Here is a 24571-nt window from a genome sequence, read left to right as displayed (position 1 = left end):
CTGTTCTTCTAAAAGCCTACATACCTATTTTCAAAATTCAGCATTAAGTGAAGAATCTAGGAATGCACTACAACAGCCTATGTACTGTTTCCCACAGACCACAGTGACAAGGTTAGACTAATTACAATGGGGCAGAGACATTTAATGAAACATGCCTCATATGCTCAATATGCACATGGAATAGGAATAAGCCCACAATGTATTGTCTATGCCACACACTTCAGCATTGTTTGTTTGCGAAATACAGATGTGGACATACCTAGATCCTTAATTTATATTCATGCTTGATGAATTTATATGTGTAAGGGCAATGTAACTGTACAAGTGTGTGTGCATGTGCATGCGTGCATTCTAGCTCTGAAGGAGGATTCAACCAAGAGCTAGCACAGTTCTGTCTTGTTTACGAGCCTATCGATAAATCAGCACCTCAGCCATTTGGTGAGTGTTACCATTATTCCTCAAATTATTTACATTCCACAAGTACTTTCCATCAGCTTATTTATATGACGTTAAAAAAACTAGCCCAATGCACATTTCTCTTCTCAGTAAGGAAAAGAAATGGGAACTTGGTCTTCTTTTAAGTTCAGTATCCTCAAAAATAATGTACAAAAATCAGAGAATGACTCAATCCTGTATATGAACATGCTATGAAATCAGTATTGATATTTTCCTTTCTGTAAAATAAATAATGGTAATGTTACCTGGACTGTGATACCTAATTGCTCCTCTACGAAAGTCGAAAAAGCTTTCAAACTTCTTGCTCCTCTATATTTCACGCCTTCATTTTCACCCGCCTTGAAAAATTTCAAACTGGAAAGCAGAAAAGGAAACTGTTTAATAATGAGGTTACCCATTAAAAATGAGAACCAATGATCAGTGTTAAACCATTTCAGCAACTGGTATAAAAGGACTATTATTTACACAGATAAAACATTCAGTTACTCAGTCTATAATTTTTATGAAAATCAAATATTAATAATAACAAAGAGGGTATGCTACTATTTATTTTTAAGAGAGGAATTACACAACAAAGGAGCTACTAAATAAACAAGTGGAACTTCTTGAGCACTGTATCTGACACGATGTATCTGATTGGCCTATTTCAAGTTTCAGTAGTTAGTTTGTCATGTAAATCCCACTTTTCCAATGTGGAACGTTACATCATAATGGAAGCTGAAGAAGTTACAGTGTTGCTGGAGAAATTTCATATCAGTGAAGTTTGTCCCTGGTAGTTTCCATTTAGGACAAACTGATGGATAAATACTCAACTTCATTATCTGTCACAAAAATTACTTAACAGAAAGAGTAACTTTGGTGTAATGAACTAGACTATAGAAAATATGAGTCATATGCTGACTATTAATATCAAAACATTTAGTTGGGTATGAAACGTTTACTAGTTTTTACTATTTTTTCCTGCTGTCCAAGTTTGGCAACATTGGTCACATACAACACTGTGTTATTCATTACTTCCCTTAATCTTTAGACTGACCGGACAAGAACTCGAGAATCAATTTCATTTTACAGAGCAACAATCTATATTGGTTTATCTGAAAGTCCAACTTAACCCTTGAGCAGGTGCACCATTTTTCATGACGAGTGGTCATACGGCACACTTCATACACTTTTACAGAATGGCTGTCTTTATGTTGCCAAGGTAAACATGTATAAGCAAAATCACAGTTTAATCTTAGTTTAATCAAACAATGATAAAATAAATAATATGAGCTAAAGCCCCCCATGAACCATGGACCTTGCCGTTGGTGGGGAGGCTTGTGTGCTCAGCGATACAGATGGCCGTACCGTAGGTGCAACCACAACGGAGGGGTATCTGTTGAGAGGCCAGACAAACATGTGGTTCCTGAAGAGGGGCAGCAGCCTTTTCAGTAGTTGCAGGGGCAACAGTCTGGATGATTGACTGATCTGGCCTTGTAACATTAACCAAAACGGCCTTGCTGTGCTGGTACTGTGAACGGCTGAAAGCAAGGGGAAACTACAGCCGAAATTTTGCCCGAGGACATGCAGCTTTACTGTATGATTAAATGATGATGGCGTCCTCTTGGGTAAAATATTCCGGAGGTAAAATAGTTCCCCATTTGGATCTCCGGGCGGGGACTACTCAAGAGGACGTCGTTATCAGGAGAAAGAAAACTGGCGTTCTACGGATCGGAGCGTGGAATGTCAGATCCCTTAATCGGGCAGGTAGGTTAGAATATTTAAAAAGGGAAATGGATAGGTTAAAGTTAGATATAGTGGGAATTAGTGAAGTTCGGTGGCAGGAGGAACAAGACTTTTGGTCAGGTGATTACAGGGTCATAAATACAAAATCAAATAGGGGTAATGCAGGAGTAGGTTTAATAATGAATAAAAAAATAGGAGTGCGGGTTAGCTACTACAAACAGCATAGTGAATGCATTATTGTGGCCAAGATAGACACAAAGCCCATGCCTACTACAGTAGCACAAGTTTATATGCCAACTAGCTCTGCAGATGATGAAGAAATTGATGAAATGTATGACGAGATAAAAGAAATTATTCAGGTAGTGAAGGGAGACGAAAATTTAATAGTCATGGGTGACTGGAATTCGTCAGTAGGAAAAGGGAGAGAAGGAAACACAGTAGGTGAATATGGATTGGGGGGAAGAAATGAAAGAGGAAGCCACCTTGTAGAATTTTGCACAGAGCATAACTTAATCATAGCTAACACTTGGTTCAAGAATCATAAAAGAAGGTTGTATACCTGGAAGAATCCTGGAGATACTAAAAGGTATCAGATAGATTATATAATGGTAAGACAGAGATTTAGGAACCAGGTTTTAAATTGTAAGACATTTCCAGGGGCAGATGTGGATTCTGACCACAATCTATTGGTTATGAACTGCAGATTGAAACTGCAGAAACTGCAAAAAGGTGGCAATTTAAGGAGATGGGACCTGGATAAACTGAAAGAACCAGAGGTTGTAGAGAGTTTCAGGGAGAGCATAAGGGAACAATCGACAGGAATGGGGTAAGAAATACAGTAGAAGAAGAATGGGTAGCTCTGAGGGATGAAGTAGTGAAGGCAGCAGAGGATGAAGTAGGTAAAAAGGCGAGGGCTAATAGAAATCCTTGGGTAACAGAAGAAATATTGAATTTAATTGATGAAAGGAGAAAATATAAAAATGCAGTAAATGAAGCAGGCAAAAAGGAATACAAACGTCTCAAAAATGAGATCGACAGGAAGTGCAAAATGGCTAAGCAGGGATGGCTAGAGGACAAATTTAAGGATGTAGAGGGTTGTCTCACTAGGGGTAAGATAGATATTGCCTACAGGAAAATTAAAGAGACCTTTGGAGAGAAGAGAACCACTTGTATGAATATCAAGAGCTCCGATGGCAACTCAGTTCTAAGCAAAGAAGGGAAGGCAGAAAGGTGGAAGGAGTATATAGAGGGTTTATACAAGGGCGATGTACTTGAAGACAATATTATGGAAATGGAAGAGGATGTAGATGAAGATGAAATGGGAGATACGATACTGCGTGAAGAGTTTGACAGAGCACTGAAAGACCTGAGTCGAAACAAGGCCCCAGGAGTAGACAACATTCCATTAGAACTACTGATGGCTTTGGGAGAGCCAGTCCTGACAAAACTCTACCATCTGGTGAGCAAGATGTATGACACATGCGAAATACCCACAGACTTGAAGAAGAATATAATAATTCCAATCCCAAAGAAAGCAGGTGTTGACAGATGTGAAAATTACCGAACTATCAGTTTAATAAGTCACAGCTGCAAAATACTAACGCGAATTCTTTACAGACGAATGGAAAAACTGGTAGAAGCGGACCTCAGGGAAGATCAGTTTGGATTCCGTAGAAATGTTGGAACACGTGAGGCAATACTAACCTTACGACTTATCTTAGAAGAAAGATTAAGAAAAGGCAAACCTATGTTTCTAGCATTTGTAGACTTAGAGAAAGCTTTTGACAACGTTAACTGGAATACTCTCTTTCAAATTCTGAAGTTGACAGGGGTAAAATACAGGGAGCGAAAGGCTATTTACAATTTGTACAGAAACCAGATGGCAGTTATAAGAGTCGAGGGACATGAAAGGGAAGCAGTGGTTGGGAAGGGAGTAAGACAGGGTTGTAGTCTCTCCCCGATGTTATTTAATCTGTATATTGAGCAAGCAGTAAAGGAAACAAAAGAAAAATTCGGAGTAGGTATTAAAATTCATGGAGAAGAAGTAAAAACTTTGAGGTTCGCCGATGACATTGTAATTCTGTCAGAGACAGCAAAGGACTTGGAAGAGCAGTTGAATGGAATGGACAGTGTCTTGAAAGGAGGATATAAGATGAACATCAACAAAAGCAAAACGAGGATAATGGAAAGTAGTCAAATTAAATCGGGGGATGCTGAGGGGATTAGATTAGGAAATGAGACACTTAAAGTAGTAAAGGAGTTTTGCTATTTAGGGAGTAAAATAACTGATGATGGTCGAAGTAGAGAGGATATAAAATGTAGACTGGCAATGGCAAGGAAATCGTTTCTGAAGAAGACAAATTTGTTAACATCGAGTATAGATTTAAGTGTCAGGAAGTCGTTTCTGAAAGTATTTGTATGGAGTGTAGCCATGTATGGAAGTGAAACATGGACGATAACAAGTTTGGACAAGAAGAGAATAGAAGCTTTCGAAATGTGGTGCTACAGAAGAATGCTGAAGATAAGGTGGGTAGATCATGTAACTAATGAGGAGGTATTGAATAGGATTGGGGAGAAGAGAAGTTTGTGGCACAACTTGACTAGAAGAAGGGATCGGTTGGTAGGACATGTTTTGAGGCATCAAGGGATCACAAATTTAGCATTGGAGGGCAGCGTGGAGAGTAAAAATCGTAGAGGGAGACCAAGAGATGAATACACTAAGCAGATTCAGAAGGATGTAGGTTGCAGTAGGTACTGGGAGATGAAGCAGCTTGCACAGGATAGAGTAGCATGGAGAGCTGCATCAAACCAGTCTCAGGACTGAAGACCACAACAACAACAACAACAACAACAACGAGCTAAAGCATCGTTTCATTAAAAAAGCTCTCATTATATTTCACTGTTGCCATGGGCAGGTGTTACACACAACAATGACCCGCTCTAATCATTAAGGAGTGCAGTTGCATCAGATCCCAGCCAACTGCTTATTTCATTAGTAATCATCTCGTAGACAATGGCCTCTTTGTGGGATCGTGCTGCTAGCTCGTAATCTGTGTCATTTTCTTCCCTGGGTCATAAATTTTTTTCTCACCTAGCTTGCTGTTTAATTTTATATAAACTGCTGCTCAATTGGACACCTGACAACAAAATCTGTAACTGTGTTAGTTGAAGCAATAACAAAGGAATTGCTATGGGCTCGCAGTTGTGAAACAACACTGAACAAAACAATTTTATCTGTTGTTGGTGCACTTTATACATAGGTGCACCTGGTCCTGGTTAATCTGTTAGCAGTGTTGAATGAGAAAAGTTAAGAAAAAGACATTGCATCTGCTTAAGGGATTCCTCAGGCAAATTTTGCTCAGGCAGAGCCTTATCAGAGACCATTAACAGCACACTTTTGGTATTGGGGGAATCTACAGCACTGGAATTTTGAGAAATACCTGGCTGATATATCTTCAAAATTTTACAACATCAAATTTTACAGATGGTTTGCACAAGAGATGACACTTTGTACAAGCACAAACCAACAAGATTTATTTGAAAACATTCTGTTTATACACCCTTAAGATATTGGAAAATTGTTGGAGAGCTTTATTTCACCAGACAACGTACAGGGTGTTTCACGATTCCTATTAAAGGCTTCTAGGGGTTGCAGAGGTGACTTAATAGATAAAGTTTTGTTAAGGAACGTCACAACCGAAAATGTACCATTTGGATGTAAAACAAGTTAGAAGATCAGATGACAGTCAAATCTCCCACTTCATGGTACACACACAGTAGAGATAATGAGCTCTCACCTGTGTGCTCTACAGGAGCCCACGGTATGGGCAATGTTTCGAGGACTCATCATCGGGTTCTCCTTTACACAACAAAAGGATGTCCTCTGCAAAGTCCACAGTGCGGTGTGCCCATGGAGCACCACAGTCAACCCTGCCAGTTGTGAACTTACCAGTTTCTCTCAGCTGTTGTTGTAATTGGACTAAAATGATATGCAATGTCTTAATTACAACAGGGACTGATGACTATGCCTTCATCTCAGTTTGTGCACATACCGTGAAGTGGTATATTTGAAAGTTATTCAGTCTTTAAACTTACACATATGTAATGTTATACTTCCAGACATGAGTTCCTTTTCAAAATTTTGTCTATTAAGCACCCTATACAGCCCCTAGAAGCATGTAATAGGAATTGTGAAACACCTTGTACATCTATTTTGAAATAATGTTAATTTGCGACAGAGACAATGTGGTAACTGTTACATCCAACTTAACAATTAATCCAACAGGCAAAGCATCTCAATGGTCATTAAGAGAAGACAAAAAATAAAAACTGATGATCATTTTGCTATCTTTTGATATAACACTGTATCATAGATGCAGACAGTTTAATTGCAAATATTAGAAGATACCCTCTCAAATCTGGTTAAAAGAAATGTTACTGAAAGAGCCAATATGCAGGAACTAAACAGAACTTTCTCAAGGACTACAACTGCTAAACTGGAATCTTAGTTCATATTTTTTCTCTTTTAAAGAAAACATTCCTATTTAGAGAAAGTCACTATTCACTAAGAAAGTCATCCAGAACATTGGTCAACGGGAATACACAAGAGCAGGAAACAATGTCATGTTAGGAAACAATGTCATGTTAACAAGAGAGAAGATCTGAATGCGTGAGAATCTACATGTGGCAGAAGAATGTGTCTGCAAGCATGAGCTAAAGTGTGGACTGGCTGGAACTAGAGGTATAAATGACAGAAAAAGAGAAAAATGAGATACACAGGAAACAAAGAAACCAAATGAATAGCTAGGCCAGCAAGAAATGGTTCAAATGGCTTTGAGCACTATGGGACTTAACTTCTGAGGTCATCAGTCCCCTAGAACTTAGAACTACTTAAACCTAACTAACCTAAGGACATCACACACATCCATGCCCGAGGCAGGATTCGAACCTACGACCGTAGCGGTCGCGCGGTTCCAGACTGTAGCGCCTAGAACCACTTGGCCACCCCGGCCGGCTGCCATCAAGAAAGTCACACCTCATGAAGGTAGGATAAAAAGGCAAAATAAATTATGTAACAGTAACACAAAAAAGTAAATGAGGAGGAGTGAGGATGAGATAAATGTCAAGTAATCAATGGCGAGAAAGATCAGCACATTACTTTAGTCATTCCACAGAGGTACAGAACTTACATTACCCATGTGACGAAGTACACTAATTCCACACCTATTTTGTTGAATCTTTAATGTGTGTATTCTTTTTATGAGTAAAGTCATGAAAATGATGAGAATACAGTATGAAGTAGTACATCAATCTAGGTTAGTAAGGCATGTAGTGTCTAATCAGGATTCTGTGGCAATAGGGAGGCTGCAAATAGCAACTACAGGTGATGTGGAAAGAAGAATAAGAATGTAATTTAGAGCAGAACATTAGAAAAATTTTAGTCTTTGCAGAGAAGTTAATGGATGTACTTTTAATCAGTACAGTATAGCACTATCCCAGACAGGAGTCATTACCGATTTCTGCTGAATTTACGGTTTACTTACCACACCCACTATCAATTAAGGCTGAAGCTACCCATGTTTTCCCCACAACATCCACAGTTGGAGGTTTGTGCAGTCTTGTGGGTAGGACCTTGAGTTGAGACTACTGATAATCCTACCTCAGTTATGTGTAACACAAGACTCTTTTTTTTTTAATTCAAGAAAAGCTCAAAGACAGAATTAGTGATGAATACGCAAGTACTTTTTTCTGGTGCCTAGAAAAGCATGTGTTTCATATGCCTGGATTTCAAATCATGAAAAAATTCCAAAGCTGAAGACAACTGCTTTCTGTCCAGGTGGTGAATTTATTCCATCAAAAGAGCTCCCTGAATTTTTGAGGTTCTAATTGACAGAAATTCTGAAATCTCCTGAACAGAATGTTTTTGTACGCAAGTTTTTCTTTACTAGTAACACAATGATTTTTTTTTAAACTGTTCCATCACTTATCCACTGTTACCAGTTCCACTAGAACTCAAAACTACACGATATGAACCAACCTTTTTATTGTCTGATGAAACAAATCTTTAAACTTTGCTGCAAAGCTGTTGCACAGAATTTACAATATTTTACTATAACATTTTAATTACACTAACTCAAATTATATATTTCAGCATCATAATTTGCGTATGCGTGATGACCAATTTCTCTGTCTTACCCTCGGGAAGACATGTGGCACTCACACACAAGGCTTGTCCAGAAAGTAATGTCACCAGTTCTATTCTATGTTCCTACTGGTCAGAGTGCAGTCTACCTGCCCAGGCTGCTTTGTGGAGGTTGATAACTTACAAACACAGCTAACCCTAGTTTCCTCCAAGCTCCCTCAGAGGGAAGATGAGTCCCTTGGTTGTCTCATTCCAGCCACAATGCAGTATTCATCTGAACAACAGTATACCAGGTGTAGAAGTATGAAACTGGAATTTGATTGCAATAATTACACATCCGTCGTTTGAAACTGAAACAATATTTTAACCAAAATAATCTGCATTGCTATTTACACATTTCTCCCACCTCTCCAGCAGGCTATGAATGTCAAGCCAAAAAAAAAAAAAGTTGTTCTTTAAAAATGAACCAATCAGTAAGCCATTTTCGTACATTTTCATGCAAATTGAAGCATTGTTCAGTGAAAGTGTGTCCCAGTGATGCAAATAGACAATAATCAGAAGGAGCCAAGTCTGGAGAATAAGCCGCATGCCTAGTATTTTCCAACTGAATGCCTCTAGCATTTCCCTGACCCGTTTTGCTGGGTGTGATGGTGTGTTATCTTGGAGCAATATTACTATGTTGCCTTTTTCCATATTCCGGTAGTTTTTCACATAATGCTCGATTTGAATCATCATTTGCTGTTGGTAGCGATCAGTGTTAATGGTTTCACAAGGTTTTAGCAGCTCATAGTAGATGACATCCTTCTGATCCCACAAAACACAAAGCATTGTCTTCTTTCCAAAGCGTTTTGGTCTTGCAGTGGATGTTGATGGTTAGCCTGGATTCACCCATGATTTATAGCACTTAGGATTCTCAAAATATATCCATTTTTCTTCACCTGTCGCTATTCAATGGAGAAATGACTTTCTTTTTATGTGGTAAGCAGCATTTAACAAGCAGTCTTTCAATTTACTTGCTGTCTTTCATTCAGTTCATGCAGAACCCTTTTCCTCACTTTCTGCACCTTTTCCGTAGCGTTCAACCAAAGAGAAACAGCCTTCAGATTCAATTGTTCTGCGAGTTCCTGTCAAGTTTGAGTATCATCTTCACCTAACAAGGCCTGCAATTCTTTATCTTCGAACTTTCTTGGTGGTTTCCCACGCTCATCGTTTCTCATGTCAAAATCACCACTTTTGAATTTTTTTAACAACTCAAAACACTGTTTCCCCAAGAGCACATTCGCCGAAAGCTTTGATAAGCATTCAATGTGATTCTGCAGCAGTTTTCTAAAATGATAACAGAAAACCAATGCTGTCCGCAAATCATAGTTTGTAGGTACAAAACTGTAATGTTTACAGGTTTGAAACAGATCCCAATGTCTGGAACTTGCATTATTGTGTACTGACATTCGTCATCACCTGTTACAGGAAGCAGATGGCACTGCAGACACAGTCTCATAGGTTCTACACTGACAGCTAGCACTATCTATAGGGAAATTCTGGTTTCATACTTCTACATATGGTATGATTAAATTCTGTCATTAACTTGGAAAATGCACTGTTGAAACATTTCCAATGATTGAGCAGGAACTTGCCAATAAATGTCTGTTAAAATGGGACACCATTTGGCACAAGGTGTTTTTGGAAAGCTGGGATGACTTTGACAATTAAGCTCACTTTGGACACTCAAAAGGTGAAGATTGTGGGAGACGCATGTAAACTTTTGAACACAGAGCATGAAGGTGCTCACAAAGCTGGGGAAAAAGAGAAAAGGACAAGAAAAAAGTCATGTGCATCAAACCAGACAATGCCAGCTCTAGGAAACTCCACCAAAACTATGTACCCAGCCACACTGCCTTGTTATGACTTCCCCTCCCCTGATCTGAGGACCAGAGTACACACCATGGGAGCGTACAGCATAGTCCATATCAATTCAGGCAGGCTAGGAAAAAATATTACCTTCATAGTCTCGGATGTTATTGAATTTAGCATATGTTAAAATGAAGGACTATGTAAGGAACAGATATTTTTTGTTTTCTCCAAAAAAATTTCTGCTCCGAGATACGGCCCTCCAAAGAATACACAGCACATACCATTTTGAAGATGTGAATTTCAGAAAATTTTTTTAAAATGCTGTATCTCCAGAACAGTTCTAGATACTTTGTTGTTTTATTTTCTCTGGAAGATAATTGCTTTATGATTACAAAGAAATCCTCCATCTGGACTTATCTGTCCAAGTTCTTTTACTATAGTGTTCTGAACTTTTTTTAAATTTACGGAATTTTTTTTTTATTTTTCAAAAATGCCAATCCATAAAATTTTGATTTTTTTCTGTTAATTTCTATTCTCTGTAATGGAGAGGTTCTACTTTTAAGTTGGACACGTTTTACTTTTAAATTTTTTTTTTTTTTTTTACTTTCTAGGGTAATGGATGTCTTCACTGAAGTAGTTTCTTACCAATTTCTTTATTACAATGTTTATTTGTTTTTTCTGTAAATTATAAAAAAATTCAAAAGGCAACAGTAAATGAACTTCCACAGATATGTCCAAATGGAGGATACCATTGTAATCATAAACCAATTATTTTTCAAATAAAAAAAACTCTAACAAAATATCTAGAACTGTTATAGAGATACAGCATTTTTTTAAAAAAATTCAAAATTTGCATCTTTAAAATGGTGTTGCCATGGCATCTTTGGAGGCCTGTATCTCAGGGCAGGGATTTTTTTTTTTTTTTGAGAAAACAAAAAAATGTGTGTTTCTTACCTACTCCTGAATTTTAACATATGCTAAATTCAATAACATCCGAGACTATGAAGGTAGCCCCCTGCCTGAAGTGATACAGCTTATGCCGTACACGATCACTCCGATAAGAGGTGACTGCGAAGGAAGGTCATGTCCAGAGTAAAGACACTGTAGGGAAACTGTGATCATGACTGCAAAAATACCATGATAGTTCGGATGCTAGGGAAGGAAAAAATGCATTTCACATAATTGAACAGCAGTTATTTACACCTGACCCATGGTGGAGGGACCCCAGCCTCGATGAGCCGGCTGGTCACAGGGCTAGTCCAAAGGCACCTGTCACAAATCAAAGACCCCAGAATGCTGTATCGGGTCCAGCATCTGTAATGCTGAAGGGGATGTTGAGCCATATGCAAGACTCCCATGATCAAGATGGGACAGTGTGAGAGCTATGTACAGCCACAGAAGCATGTTACCGAGGCAGCAAAGATTATTACCAACGCTTTTGCTTAAGTCAGGGAAGACGCAGAAGCCACATCAACTGGGGATCAAATTACAGTCTCAAAAAAGCAATAAGACTCTGCCACATCGAGCAACTGGTCGCCGAGGTATAGTTCTGGTTGAAGACTAACAGTATAATGTCCGGTCTTGGTGGCCGTAAACTGACAGAAATGGGTGAGAGCACAAGACTGCGCCTTTTGTATGGCACCCTGTAGTCAGCATTCAGCAACATCCACAGTTGAGACACAATAGTAAAAGCAAACATCGTCAGCTTACAAGGATGGTGACACTGAAAACACCACAGCTGTAGTAGACCATTTATAGCCACCAAAAAAAGGGACAAGCTCAATACAGAGATCTGTGAGACCCATTCTCTTGTTCAGTGGAGGGTACTGTAGGAAGCACCAACTTGACCCCAGAAACTACAGTGTGATGATAAGCCAGACAAGAGTCAAATTGGCCTCTGACACTGACAAGAGTCAAACTGGCCTCTGACACTCCACTCAAGTGCAGTGATGAGGATGTGATGACGCGATGTAGAGTCTTAAGTCCTTTGCAAGTCTAAGAAGACAGGAATAAGGTGTTGTCGGCAGGCAAAAGCCACCTAGATTGCAGACTTCAAGCAGATGAAATTGTCAGCAGCAGAACAGCATTGGAAAAAATCATTCTAAGTCGGAGCCAAAAGGCCCTGAGACTCAAGGTATCAACATAGCTGCCGGATCACTGTAGATTCAAGCAACTTGCAGTTTAATGAGGCTAATTGGACAATAACTGGCCATCTTAAGGGGGTGGTTACCCAGTTACGGTGCTACGGCAACCACACGTCCTCGCCACTGAGATGGGAATTCATCCTCACTCCCAGTGTGATTGAAAATGGCTTAGATGTACAATGCTGATCCAATGTCTAACTGTAGTCGAAGGATATAATAATTATTTGTCAACTATTCAAACCTCTTCAAAAGTCTTGTTTTGCAGTGCTACCAATTGATTTATGCACTGCAGTGTAATTTTGGCTGTTTATCTTCGTTGCTACTGATAACATATTAAATCCTTCAAATCTGCACATTCAAAATTCACAAATTCTCTTTAAAATTTCACATTTAAGTTTACTATTTGTTGTTCTTAAATTTTATTTGCTTCTATCCATATCTGTTCTGGGTTGACGTCGACAGTTGCTGTATGCAATGCCCCACTGGTGCTTTATCGTGCTGTTGAGTGGCAAAGTAAAGTCTGATTGGGAGCTACAACTTCCTGTTATTTAATCTGGCTCACCTTGTTATTTCAGCACACTTGCCAACCTCTTCTGATTGAACTTCTTTTCTCAAAGTGCTACACTTACTGCTGGAAATTAAGAGTATAAATCCATCATCCGGCTCTCTAAATGAATGCAAGAGTTCTCATTAACAGTGCCTCACATATTTTACTCTTGTTTTCAATAATTGTACATTACACAGTTGATATATTGTTTGGAAAGTTGCAGAAAATTGACAAGGAGAAAATCTAAAAATGGTCTATCTTAAATAACGGGTTTCAATTGAGTGTACCCATGTAACAAGTTTTCGCTTGTGCCCATGACGTCCTAGGCATTGTCGAGGCCACTCTTCCTCTATGGCACACACTGTGTCTCCAAGACAGAAACTGACAACAGGAAAATGGGACTCACTTCACCTGTTTTGTCTGGTGTCAGGAGGAGGCAAATGCGAAACGATAGGGGTCTATTAGTCATCGGAAGCTCAAACAAATGGTGAATGATGGTAACCCTTAGGAGAATGACTGCAGGGGAAAGGAGAGGACAACAGATGCACTCTGTGTGAATGCTTGAGGGCCTCATTCAACATGCTGAAGGGGCTATTGTGGCAGTCACTGAGGAAACAGAGTGCAACCAATTGGAATTGTAGCCCATGTCAGAACAAATGATGACTGACATCTGGGCTCAGTAGTCATTGTTGGGTCATTCCAGCGACTGGCAGAGAAGATTGAGAAGACCAGCCTTGCACTCCGAGTTTCAACAAAGCTCACAATTTGCACCATTTCCCCAGAATAGATTGTGGCCCTTTGGTCCCGAGATGAGTGGAGGGACTGAACCACAGACTTTGAAGGTTCTGTGACAAGCTAGGTTGTGACTTTCTGGCCTTTCACAATAGTGTCGAGAACTGTAGGGTCCTCTTAAATGGTTCAGGTGTGCACTACACGTCAGAAGTTGCTACTCAGTTAGCTGACATTGTGTGGGTTGCGTACAACGTATTTTTTGAATCAGGTGACTATCCATCCAATTAAGATAGTGATAGAGCTCAGAAAGCTAGAAGTATCAGTGTAAGATTGAAAGAAATGCCTCCCACAGATGAGAGTATTAAAATCCTAACAGTGAACTTTTGAAGGATTCACAACAAAGTGCCAGAGATTGAAGTGCTCTCGAAAAGCAGTGAAGCTCATATAATACTAAGTACAGAAAGCTGGATGAAACCTGAAGTTGATTAGCAGTGAGGTATTTGGGAAAAATTTATTAACTATACATTAAAGGGATACGCAAATGGAAAATGGAGGTGGTGTACTTGTCGCAGTAGACAAGAAACTCAAATCCACCAAGACAGAGATTGAAGCTGCAGGTGAGATTGATTGCGTAAGACTCAGTATCAGGGGTCTACATAAAATGATGATTGGATCCTTCTGTTGCCCACCAGACCGATCTCCTGATGTAACGGACAACTTTAGAGAAAACCTCAATTCACTTATATGTAAGTTCCTCAATCACACTATAATCATTGGTGGAGACTTTACTCATCCAACAATTAATTTGGAAAATTACAGTTCTGTTAGCATTGGGTGTGAAAAGACATCCAGTGAAACTGTACTAAATGCCTTCTCTGAAAACTACCTAGAACAGGTAGGTAGGAACCCCACTCATGATGGTAATATATTGGATCTAATGGCAACAAATAGACCAGACCTCTTTGAGGATGTCTACAATGGAACTGTTATCAGTGAGCATGACAACTAAACCAAGCAGAAAGGTATAGATGTCCAGTAAACCAGATAAAAAAAATCAGTAGTGTCATATCTCAATGAGAAACTTGAAATTTTCAACACAGGGCGGAAGCATTTACAGGAACTCTGACTCACATTTAAAAGAATAGTTGTCACTGGACAGATATGTACCCAATAGAACAGTTCATAATGAGAGGGAACCTCCATGGTAAACAATCACTGAAAGAAACTTATAAGGAAACAGAAATTACAGCATAATAGATGTAAAACAAAGACTAAGGCTACAGAAAGAGATATGCTGAATGAAATGCATTTGGCTGTCAAGAGAGCAATGCATCATGACTTCAATGGCTACTGCAGCAGAACACTGTCAAGCGATCTTTCACAGAATTCAAAGAAATTATGATCATATGTAAAGGTTGTTTGCGGCACCAAAGTTTGTTCCAGTCCCTAGCGAATGAGACAGGAAATGAAACTGAGGGTGGTGAAGCAAAAGCTGAAATGTTTAACTCCGTTTTCAAATGTTCCTTTACAAAGGAAAACATAGGAGAGTTGCCCCAAATTAATCCTCGTACCACTGAAAGCATGAATGAAATAAGTATTAGTTTCAGTGGTGTTGAGAAACAGCTGAAATTATTAAAATTGAACAAAGCTAGAGGCCTCAACTGAATCTCTGTCAGATTCTATACTGAAAGGCAGCAGAGTTAGCCCCTTTTCTAACTATAATTTATCATAGACCTCTCAAAGATTAGTAGAAGTGATCCATAAAACTACCATCTAACATCCCTGACATTGATTTGTTGTTGCATCTTAGTACATATTCTGAGCTCAAACACAATGAGGTATCTTGGACAGAATTACCTCCTCAATGCCCACCAGTATGTATTTCGAAAACATAGATTGTGTGAAACCCAACTCACACTCTTCTCACATTGGTCTTTGCTTTAGATCAAGGCAATAAAGTAGATGCAGTATCTCTTGATTTTCTGAAAGCATACTGTCAAAAGTACAATCATATAGGGTACCAAGTAAAATTTGTGGCTCGACTGAGGAGTTTTTGGTAAGAAGGACACAACATGTTACCTTGGATGGAGAATCATCATCATCAAATGTAGAAGTAATTTCGGGCCTGCCCCAGGGAAGTGTGTTTAGACCCTTGCTGTTCATGTTATATATTAATGACCTTGCAGACAATATTAACAGTAAAATCAGGCTTTTTGCGGATGATCCAATCATCTATAATGAAGTACTATCTGAAAGAAGCTGCATAAATATTCAGTCAGATCTTGATAAGATTTCAACACCATGCAGAGACTGGCAACTTACTCTAAATGCTCATAAATGTAAATTTTGCACTTCACAAAACGATAAAACGTAAAAACTATAACATCAATGAGTCACTGTTGGACTCAGCCAACTCATACAAATATCTGGGTGTAACGCTTTGTAGGGATATGAAAGGGAATGACCACATAGGTTCAGCTATGGGTAAAGCAAGTAGTAGTCTTCTGTTTACTGCTAGAATACTGGTGAAGTGCTAACAGTCTGCAAAGGAGATTGCTCACAAATCACTAGTGCAACTGGTTCTAGAATACTGCTCAAGTGTGTGGGACCCATACCAGAGAGGAGTAACTGGGGATATTGAATGTGTACAGAGAAGGGCAGTACAAATGGTCAAAGGTTTGTTTAATTCGTAGGAGAACATCACAGATATACTGAAGGAACTGAACTGGAAGGCTCTTGAAGATAGATGTAAAGTGTGCTGAGAAGGTCTATTAATGAAGTTCCTATGGCTATGTTTACTCTAGGGATATACCACAGTCCCCAACATATCACTTCACATACGGATCACGGGGACAAGATTAGAATAATTACTGCACGCACAGAGGCATTCAAACGATCATTCTTCCTGCGCTCCATATGCGTATCGAGTGGGAAGAAACCCTTATAACTGATACAAAGGGACACACTCTCTGCCATGAATGTACATGTAGATGTACATGTAGAATAAACCGGCTGAGCAGATACCATGAACACGGCACAAGGTTTATTGTTGTCCCAGCATGCAGATACTAAGCATCAAAACATACATCCAAACAGGAGGATACCTAATTCATTATGAAAATAAACTTTTTAGAGCAGCAATCATCATTCTCTCTAGTTTTCTTTTTCTGTCTTCTATATGTAACATTTTTAAATGGATCAAAGAATCCACTACTGATATTTAACTAACTGCAATAAGATCGCTAAAAATAAAGGAAGGCACATCCTTCATTTTTTTCTGTGAGCAGCAAGGAGAAGCCTTGCTGTCTCCCGCTATCTTTCTTGTTCCAACTACCACTATGTACGCATCAATAGATTAGTCTCATTAACTAATAATATACTGAATTCACTGAACACTTACGGTCAATTTATTCAAATTGAGAGCATACCCATTTATATTAATAGTATGTAGTTATCGGCTTTTCATTTGCAGCTATTGTGTGAATGGAGATGCAAAACTTTGGCTGTGGGACTTTCCTGCCAATGGTGTAATACGAAATGCTAATTTATCAGATAATTTCCTTTTATTGTGTATCAATGAACCCACAGTCTCTCAGAAATGAAGTCCGACATTTAAGTTGCCATACAGTCCACATCTTTAACTTAACTGAATCCTTCCAACATAAATTTGAGGTAAACTACAATGACCAAATCGCCTTTCTTTGTGGGTAATATTCTTTGTGGACTGAAACTTTTCCAGAAAATTAAGCAGTTAACTCATGCGGAGGTTACAGTGTTTCATTCTTTACTTCCTGTATCCTCCTTCCATCTTCCATCTTCCTAGGTTGTGGTCAATTTACAATTCATCAGTTCGAATAATGCTTGCAATACATCACTTCACCCAAGTGATATGTTACCCTACATAAGTGACATTGATAATCCATCAAACAGGTGTTTCCGCATTTGCCTAAAGACATGAACTGGACCTTGAGCCGTGTCAGGACAAAGGGCTAGGGCACTGAGGAATTACCACCCACTGAACGGAGCATTGTATGGTTTCAGGTGGCATGTAGTGAAAGGCAAGCGAGTTCACTCCACCAGCTGTTTGAGGGCAGAAAACGTAGGTTGCTAATTCTCAGACACACAGTCTCAGGAATAACACAAAGCAAAATGTTAAGAGACAGCACCTGGATCAGTGTACACAACACCATTCACGGAGACACCAGTTACACCTGAGGGAGGAGGGAGGGAGGTGGAGGAGGACTTGTGTCTGCAGAGGTATCAAATCTTTGGCCAAACCTGAGGGGGGTTATGTAGTCCAATGAAAGTAACATACTGTTCCCAGTACTCTCGTTTCCATTGTTTCATTAGGCGGCATCCAAGCATGGAGCCATTTGAAGGTGATAACTTGCTCCCTCAATGGGTGTCACTTATGGGATCAATCAGCTTTTATGTCATTTCTAATGGCCATGGCAATTTTGGAGGTCCACCAATGTACTGTCTTCCAACAGGGAGGGGGTGGGGATTGCGAGGGAGGAGTAGAGGGCCGTGAAGTTGGCTGAGGATAGAATGTCTGTGGTTGTGCTCTTGACAGCTGCATCAATACCTATATGTGTCAGGGTGCTAAGGCCAGTGACAGAGGTGAGTATACCCAGTCAGCATCATTCCTAGCTAATCTCGGCAGACATCCAGGTGAATGACACTGAGGAGGGGGACAGGACAATAGGAAAGTGATCACTGTCACACGGGTTATCATAGATTTCAATAGGTGGGGAGAGTAAGACCAAGCTGCAAATGGAAAGACCAATGGCAGAATAATAGCTGTGTGTTACAATGAAGTGCGCACAGGTACCAATATCGAAGAGACACAGATCGAGCTGTGTGGGCAAGTTTTCGATAACTTTGTTGTGGCCAGTGGTCACAGTGTAGCAATTCGAGAATTACGGTGTAAATTCTATAGCCACTCGACCTTCTACCATCTCAAACACATGATATTTTAGATGTGAGTGTGGGATGATAGAATCTTACCTACTGCACATCACATGTTTGTGTGTACAGGTTTGAAATTCAGTCGTGAGAAGAATGTAGACGAGGTGGTCGAACAGCACCGACAAGAACCCGTCGGACGACCCACAGAAGTTTTAGTGAAAGTGCGTATGAGTGGACCATGGAGTATTTATGTAACTCTGTGATAATAGTGTCAGTGGCTACTGTTAGTGAAAAAAGGACAGTGGAGAAAGAACTCTTAACAAAGACTATTATTCCAGCCATGCTACAGGTAAGACGTATTTTATGAATCCTGTGACAGAGTCACGGTTATTAAGCCAACTCATTTGCAAATGTAATCAACTTTGTTTCTGACGTGAGACGATATGAGTGACTTACAAGAAGTCAGATGATTATGTGAGAAGTGAGAATTCTGTTCTGTATGAAGTTTTAATATATGTTAGTTGATGGAAAGTAACCTTTGAGTATCTACTTATTTCACAAGTAGAGGGAGAATTTTCAATACTCCTGTATCTAGCATCACTCTTCGAAGAAGAAGTTTAAAGAGATTCCAGAAGCCAGTGAAGAAGATCAGATGCGGATAACAAGTAAGTCGTCTCATAAAAGGAGTGGAAGTTAGTATATCCACTTCACACTTAAATTGTTGTCCGAAGCGTTAGAACGTGGCGACCATGACAGGACAGAAAAAACAGGAATTCTAAGACCAAAAAACGAGGAAAGAAGCTGTTGTATGTTGCCATAGCAACTACACCAAATACGACAAAGAAATTACTCTGAGACAGCGGAACATGCTCAAATGTTTAAAGGAGCAAAATTTTGAATTGAGAAATAGAAGAAGAAGAAGAAGAAGAAGAAGAAGAAGAAGATTCCAGTGTGTTTCTCTAAGAAGAAATATGCCTAGAACACTTCGATTAAGAAGATCCGGTGCGTGGAGTGTAGAGCTCTCGCTCACATCGCGGGGATGCAGACGCGGAAAACAACATCCGACGCCGCCGGCACCAGTTGCTGTTTGCCAGTGCTGACCTGTCTCCACATCCACTCACCGACGCAGCGCAAATTCTCCACCGAGTGAGCATAAAGCAGAACTTTATTGTTTTAGTACAAAGTGGTACAAACTGTTCAGTGAACTTTATTAGTGTAGTTATCATACTTAAAGTTAGTTAAATGCTTACAAGATCTAAAGCTTGCAAGAATATGGATAACATACAACAAATTGAGGAAACCCAAGAACCAGCCATGGCTATGAAAGTCAGCAAAGAAATGCCTGACTGGTCGGAGTTAGTAAATCTAATCAAAGCCCAAAGTGCAGCTTCAACTGCTCAGAATAAGACTCTAAGGAAAGAATTGGACTTAATGAATTCTCGATTAGATGTCCAGAGTGAAGCTTTAAGTACTCAATTAAATGCTCAATTGAAGGCTCAGAGTGAAACTTTAGGTTTGTTAAATGCCAAGGTCAATTCACAAAGTAAAGAATTTAGTAATCTATGTGAAGGCATGGGTGGTATGAAGACTGCATTCGATGCAATAAATTACAAAGTAGATAATTTAAAAATAGATTTAAAGAATGAATTGGCTAGTTCCTTGACCAGTCATGTAAACCAGATGTTTACTGACCTTAGTAAGTAACAAAATGACAATTTCCTAGATCTAACAAAAAAGTTGGAATTTAACTTTGAAGACAGATGTAATACTGTAGAATCCAAAATCAATGAAAAGTTAGGATCTTTTGAAAATATATGTAATGTTTAATACTGTAAAGCAGGGATTGAAAACTTTAAAATGGAATGCAGATAAGCTGAATGAATTAACACCTCTCATTCAGTCGCAAATTACAGGCGTAAGTACATGAGTAGACAATGTAGAAAGAAGCTTCAAAGAGAAAATAGCAAGCTCTGATATCACATATGTAAGTAGTCTTGACGAACAAGTTGAAGAAATTATAGATTGGAAAGTCACTGAGAGAATAACATCCAGGTATGTATCGCCTATTGCTTCTTCCAAACTTATTGATACCAGGAAGGGCATATACACTCCTGGAAATGGAAAAAAGAACACATTGACACCGGTGTGTCAGACCCACCATACTTGCTCCGGACACTGCGAGAGGGCTGTACAAGCAATGATCACACGCACGGCACAGCGGACACACCACGAACCGCGGTGTTGGCCGTCGAATGGCGCTAGCTGCGCAGCATTTGTGCACCGCCGCCGTCAGTGTCAGCCAGTTTACCGTGGCATACGGAGCTCCATCGCAGTCTTTAACACTGGTAGCATGCCGCGACAGCGTGGACGTGAACCGTATGTGCAGTTGACGGACTTTGAGCGAGGGCGTATAGTGGGCATGCGGGAGGCCGGGTGGACGTACCGCCGAATTGCTCAACACGTGGGGCGTGAGGTCTCCACAGTACATCGATGTTGTCGCCAGTGGTCGGCGGAAGGTGCACGTGCCCGTCGACCTGCGACCGGACCGCAGCGACGCACGGATGCACGCCAAGACCGTAGGATCCTACGCAGTGCCGTAGGGGACCGCACCGCCACTTCCCAGCAAATTAGGGACACTGTTGCTCCTGGGGTATCGGCGAGGACCATTCGTAACCGTCTCCATGAAGCTGGGCTACGGTCCCGCACACCGTTAGGCCGTCTTCCGCTCACGCCCCAACATCGTGCAGCCCGCCTCCAGTGGTGTCGCGACAGGCGTGAATGGAGGGACGAATGGAGACGTGTCGTCTTCAGCGATGAGAGTCGCTTCTGCCTTGGTGCCAATGATGGTCGTATGCGTGTCTGGCGCCGTGCAGGTGAGCGCCACAATCAGGACTGCATACGACCGAGGCACACAGGGCCAACACCCGGCATCATGGTGTGGGGAGCGATCTCCTACACTGGCCGTACACCACTGGTGATCGTCGAGGGGACACTGAATAGTGCACGGTACATCCAAACCGTCATCGAACCCATCGTTCTACCATTCCTAGACCGGCAAGGGAACTTGCTGTTCCAACAGTACAATGCACGTCCGCATGTATCCCGTGCCACCCAACGTGCTCTAGAAGGTGTAAGTCAACTACCCTGGCCAGCAAGATCTCCGGATCTGTCCCCCATTGAGCATGTTTGGGACTGGATGAAGCGTCGTCTCACGCGGTCTGCACGTCCAGCACGAACGCTGGTCCAACTGAGGCGCCAGGTGGAAATGGCATGGCAAGCCGTTCCACAGGACTACATCCAGCATCTCTACGATCGTCTCCATGGGAGAATAGCAGCCTGCATTGCTGCGAAAGGTGGATATACACTGTACTAGTGCTGACATTGTGCATGCTCTGTTGCCTGTGTCTATGTGCCTGTGGTTCTGTCAGTGTGATCATGTGATGTATCTGATCCCAGGAATGTGTCAATAAAGTTTCCCCTTCCTGGGACAATGAATTCACGGTGTTCTTATTTCAATTTCCAGGAGTGTATGACCTGTGGAGAGAAGTCAAGCTTATCCAGGACAAAGCAGAAAAATGGGTAACGTCACCTAATGTTGTGTTAACTATAGTTCAATTATTTTATCTTGGCGGCTCGCGCATTCCCACCCAGACTCAGGAGATTGCTGCGTTGCCAGTTGCACACGACGCATGCATCAAGAGAAGCAGCGCCATAGTACAGCATAGTTCGCAAGCTTACGTTTAGGGGGGAGCGCGCGCAGTTCATGAAGTAAAGCCATCACGGCCGCATTAACCCTTTCGCTGCTACAAAGATGTGCTCCCTGCATTCCGCACTGAGCGCAATTTTGTCACTGCACTGCTCGCCTGTGCAGACACATGGTGTTCCGACTGCTTTGACACTCTTATCATTCGATTCCACAAAAACTATTCGGCCCAAAAATTTGATTTTTACACATCTTCTTGAGTGATACCTTCCCCCCATAAATGACTTAATTTTGTTTCGATGTTCAATGCAACAAAAGTTTTATTTACACCGGGCACGTTTGGCTTTATTTTAGAGCACTTCAATCAATCAAAAGGAGGTAGACAAAATACATTAAACTGTGAACTTACAAAAACATTAGGACTTGAATACACCGTCTATAAGTGAAGTGCTCTGAGGTATGTCAAATATAATTTTTGTGTGTGGCACACACAAACAGCATTTATTTGCTAAAACACTGATCATCCGACACAAACGTTGAATATTGTGTTACCGCAGCACAAAACTACGAAAGGTGACTTGGCAATGGAGGAGACAAAATACTGTCCACTGAAGATGCTTCAAAAGAGAGAAACATGTCTGGTCTAAATAAGTCGCTTATTACATTTGCAGAAGAGGAATATATTTCAATACCATTGGTAAAACTGCGACTGTGGAACAAAAACAAGAAAGAGAACATGAGTACCATTGTGTATGTGCCATACCTTTCATTGATGGAAGTGCTTTAAAATAAAGCCAAAAGCGCCTGGTGTAAATAAAACTTTTATTACAGTCGCGTAAGACGGAATATTTCTCAATATTACATATGACACCTATGTGGTACTTAAATTAAATGAGATATTGTTATACAGCAAATGTTATATGAAATTTAGGTATCTTGTCCACATTTCATTCTCAACATTGTGGCAACTAAAATCGACCATACGGAAAGTATACGGTATGGACTCTTCAAAATTTCGTGCAATGGTTTACTACATTTAATGCTGCACAATAACTGCGTTGAACATCGAAACAAAATTTAGTCATTTATGGGGAGGAATGTATCAGTCAAGAAGGTGTGTAAAAATCAAATTTTTGGGCCAAATAGTTTTTGTGAAATCGAATGATAAGTGCGTCAAAGCAGTGGGAACACCATGTGTCTGCACAGGTGAGCAGTGCAGTGATGACAAAATCGCGCACAGCGCGGAATGCGGGGAACACGTGTCTGCAGCAGTGAAAGGATTAATGAAGAGACAAAGCACAAGAAATTTCAAAAAACTGCATTCAAACGAATAAAATTCGTGAAGTAAGACACTTCGATATTGTTTTTAAATAAAGAAAGTATTATGCATTGCACAAGGTTTGAAGTCATAACCTTTCGCTTAGTAGCTCAACACCTTTTCCATTACGCTAACGCAGCTCGCCTGGCAATGAAACTCCATGAGGACTCTACAAAATGCTGACAAACACTGTTGGTATGAGTATGAATTACTCATGCTTCGTAGAAGTACAATAGGAAATAAACAATTACAGCTGTTCTTTATTGTGAAAAAGCGGTTTGTGAGGATGATACAAACATCTTTCCTTGCTATCGCCTGAATTAGGAGTCTTATTGCTTGTTTGGTTTAATTAATTAATAGAATATGAAGCAACTGGAATAATGAATGCTTTTCCCAAACTTCCTATAAAAGAAAGTGTGCTATCAAGACATTGCTTTTGTTCTATTACTTTATTTACGACTGAACGTTTCTAAAACTGGAGACACTCGTCCATGCTCTGCACTGCAGTCGAGATCTGGCAATGTCGTTCTGTTCATTGGCTGATTGTGTTTTGTGACGTCAGATGCGCAGAACGAACCTAAACTTGGCCGCCAACATAAATGACGCGCACTTTAGTGAAGTGGTGACAGATTTGCAGTGGGGAGACGTACAAAAGAAGTTTAAAGAGAAATACTGGTCTGCCAGTGCACAAGAAAAGTTAATATCAGATTCATGGGACCTGGGCAGAGTCATCTATCCCCCATGGACATTAACGGTCTGAGTTAACGGGCAGAGTGTTTTCAGTGTTTCTTCCAAAATAGTTTTTCTGCACCGAATTCCTTTAAAATCTTAAACTATTCTGTCATCTATCCTTTAAAATCTAGAACTATCCTATAATCTTATTGCTTAGAAAACCGGATATGACAATAGAGACTTATTTAAGAGAATCACCAAAAAGAAGTGATACCTAGACAAAATAAAATTGAATAGATTATTATATTTATGGATAATATAATATGAGGTGACTAATGAAACAACAGTGATACCAGATTGTATAAAGTTTCTA

The 24571-nt window shown here is 40.2% G+C and overlaps 1 protein-coding gene across 1 annotated transcript in view; it reads right to left on the bottom strand.

Moving 5' to 3' along the window:
* LOC126253976 (thioredoxin domain-containing protein 5 homolog) overlaps positions 1 to 24571 on the bottom strand; it is a 122805-nt gene that overhangs the window by 80467 nt on the left and 17767 nt on the right. The window contains exon 3 of the mRNA XM_049955271.1: positions 702 to 810. Within this exon, the coding sequence (XP_049811228.1) occupies positions 702 to 810 (109 nt within the window). The remainder of the gene's footprint in view (positions 1 to 701; positions 811 to 24571) is intronic.

The sequence above is a fragment of the Schistocerca nitens genome, chromosome 1 (genome assembly GCF_023898315.1).
Source record: "Schistocerca nitens isolate TAMUIC-IGC-003100 chromosome 1, iqSchNite1.1, whole genome shotgun sequence".
In the NCBI taxonomy this organism is placed as follows: Eukaryota; Metazoa; Arthropoda; class Insecta; order Orthoptera; family Acrididae; genus Schistocerca; species Schistocerca nitens.
This window is presented reverse-complemented; position numbering and strand designations above follow the sequence as displayed.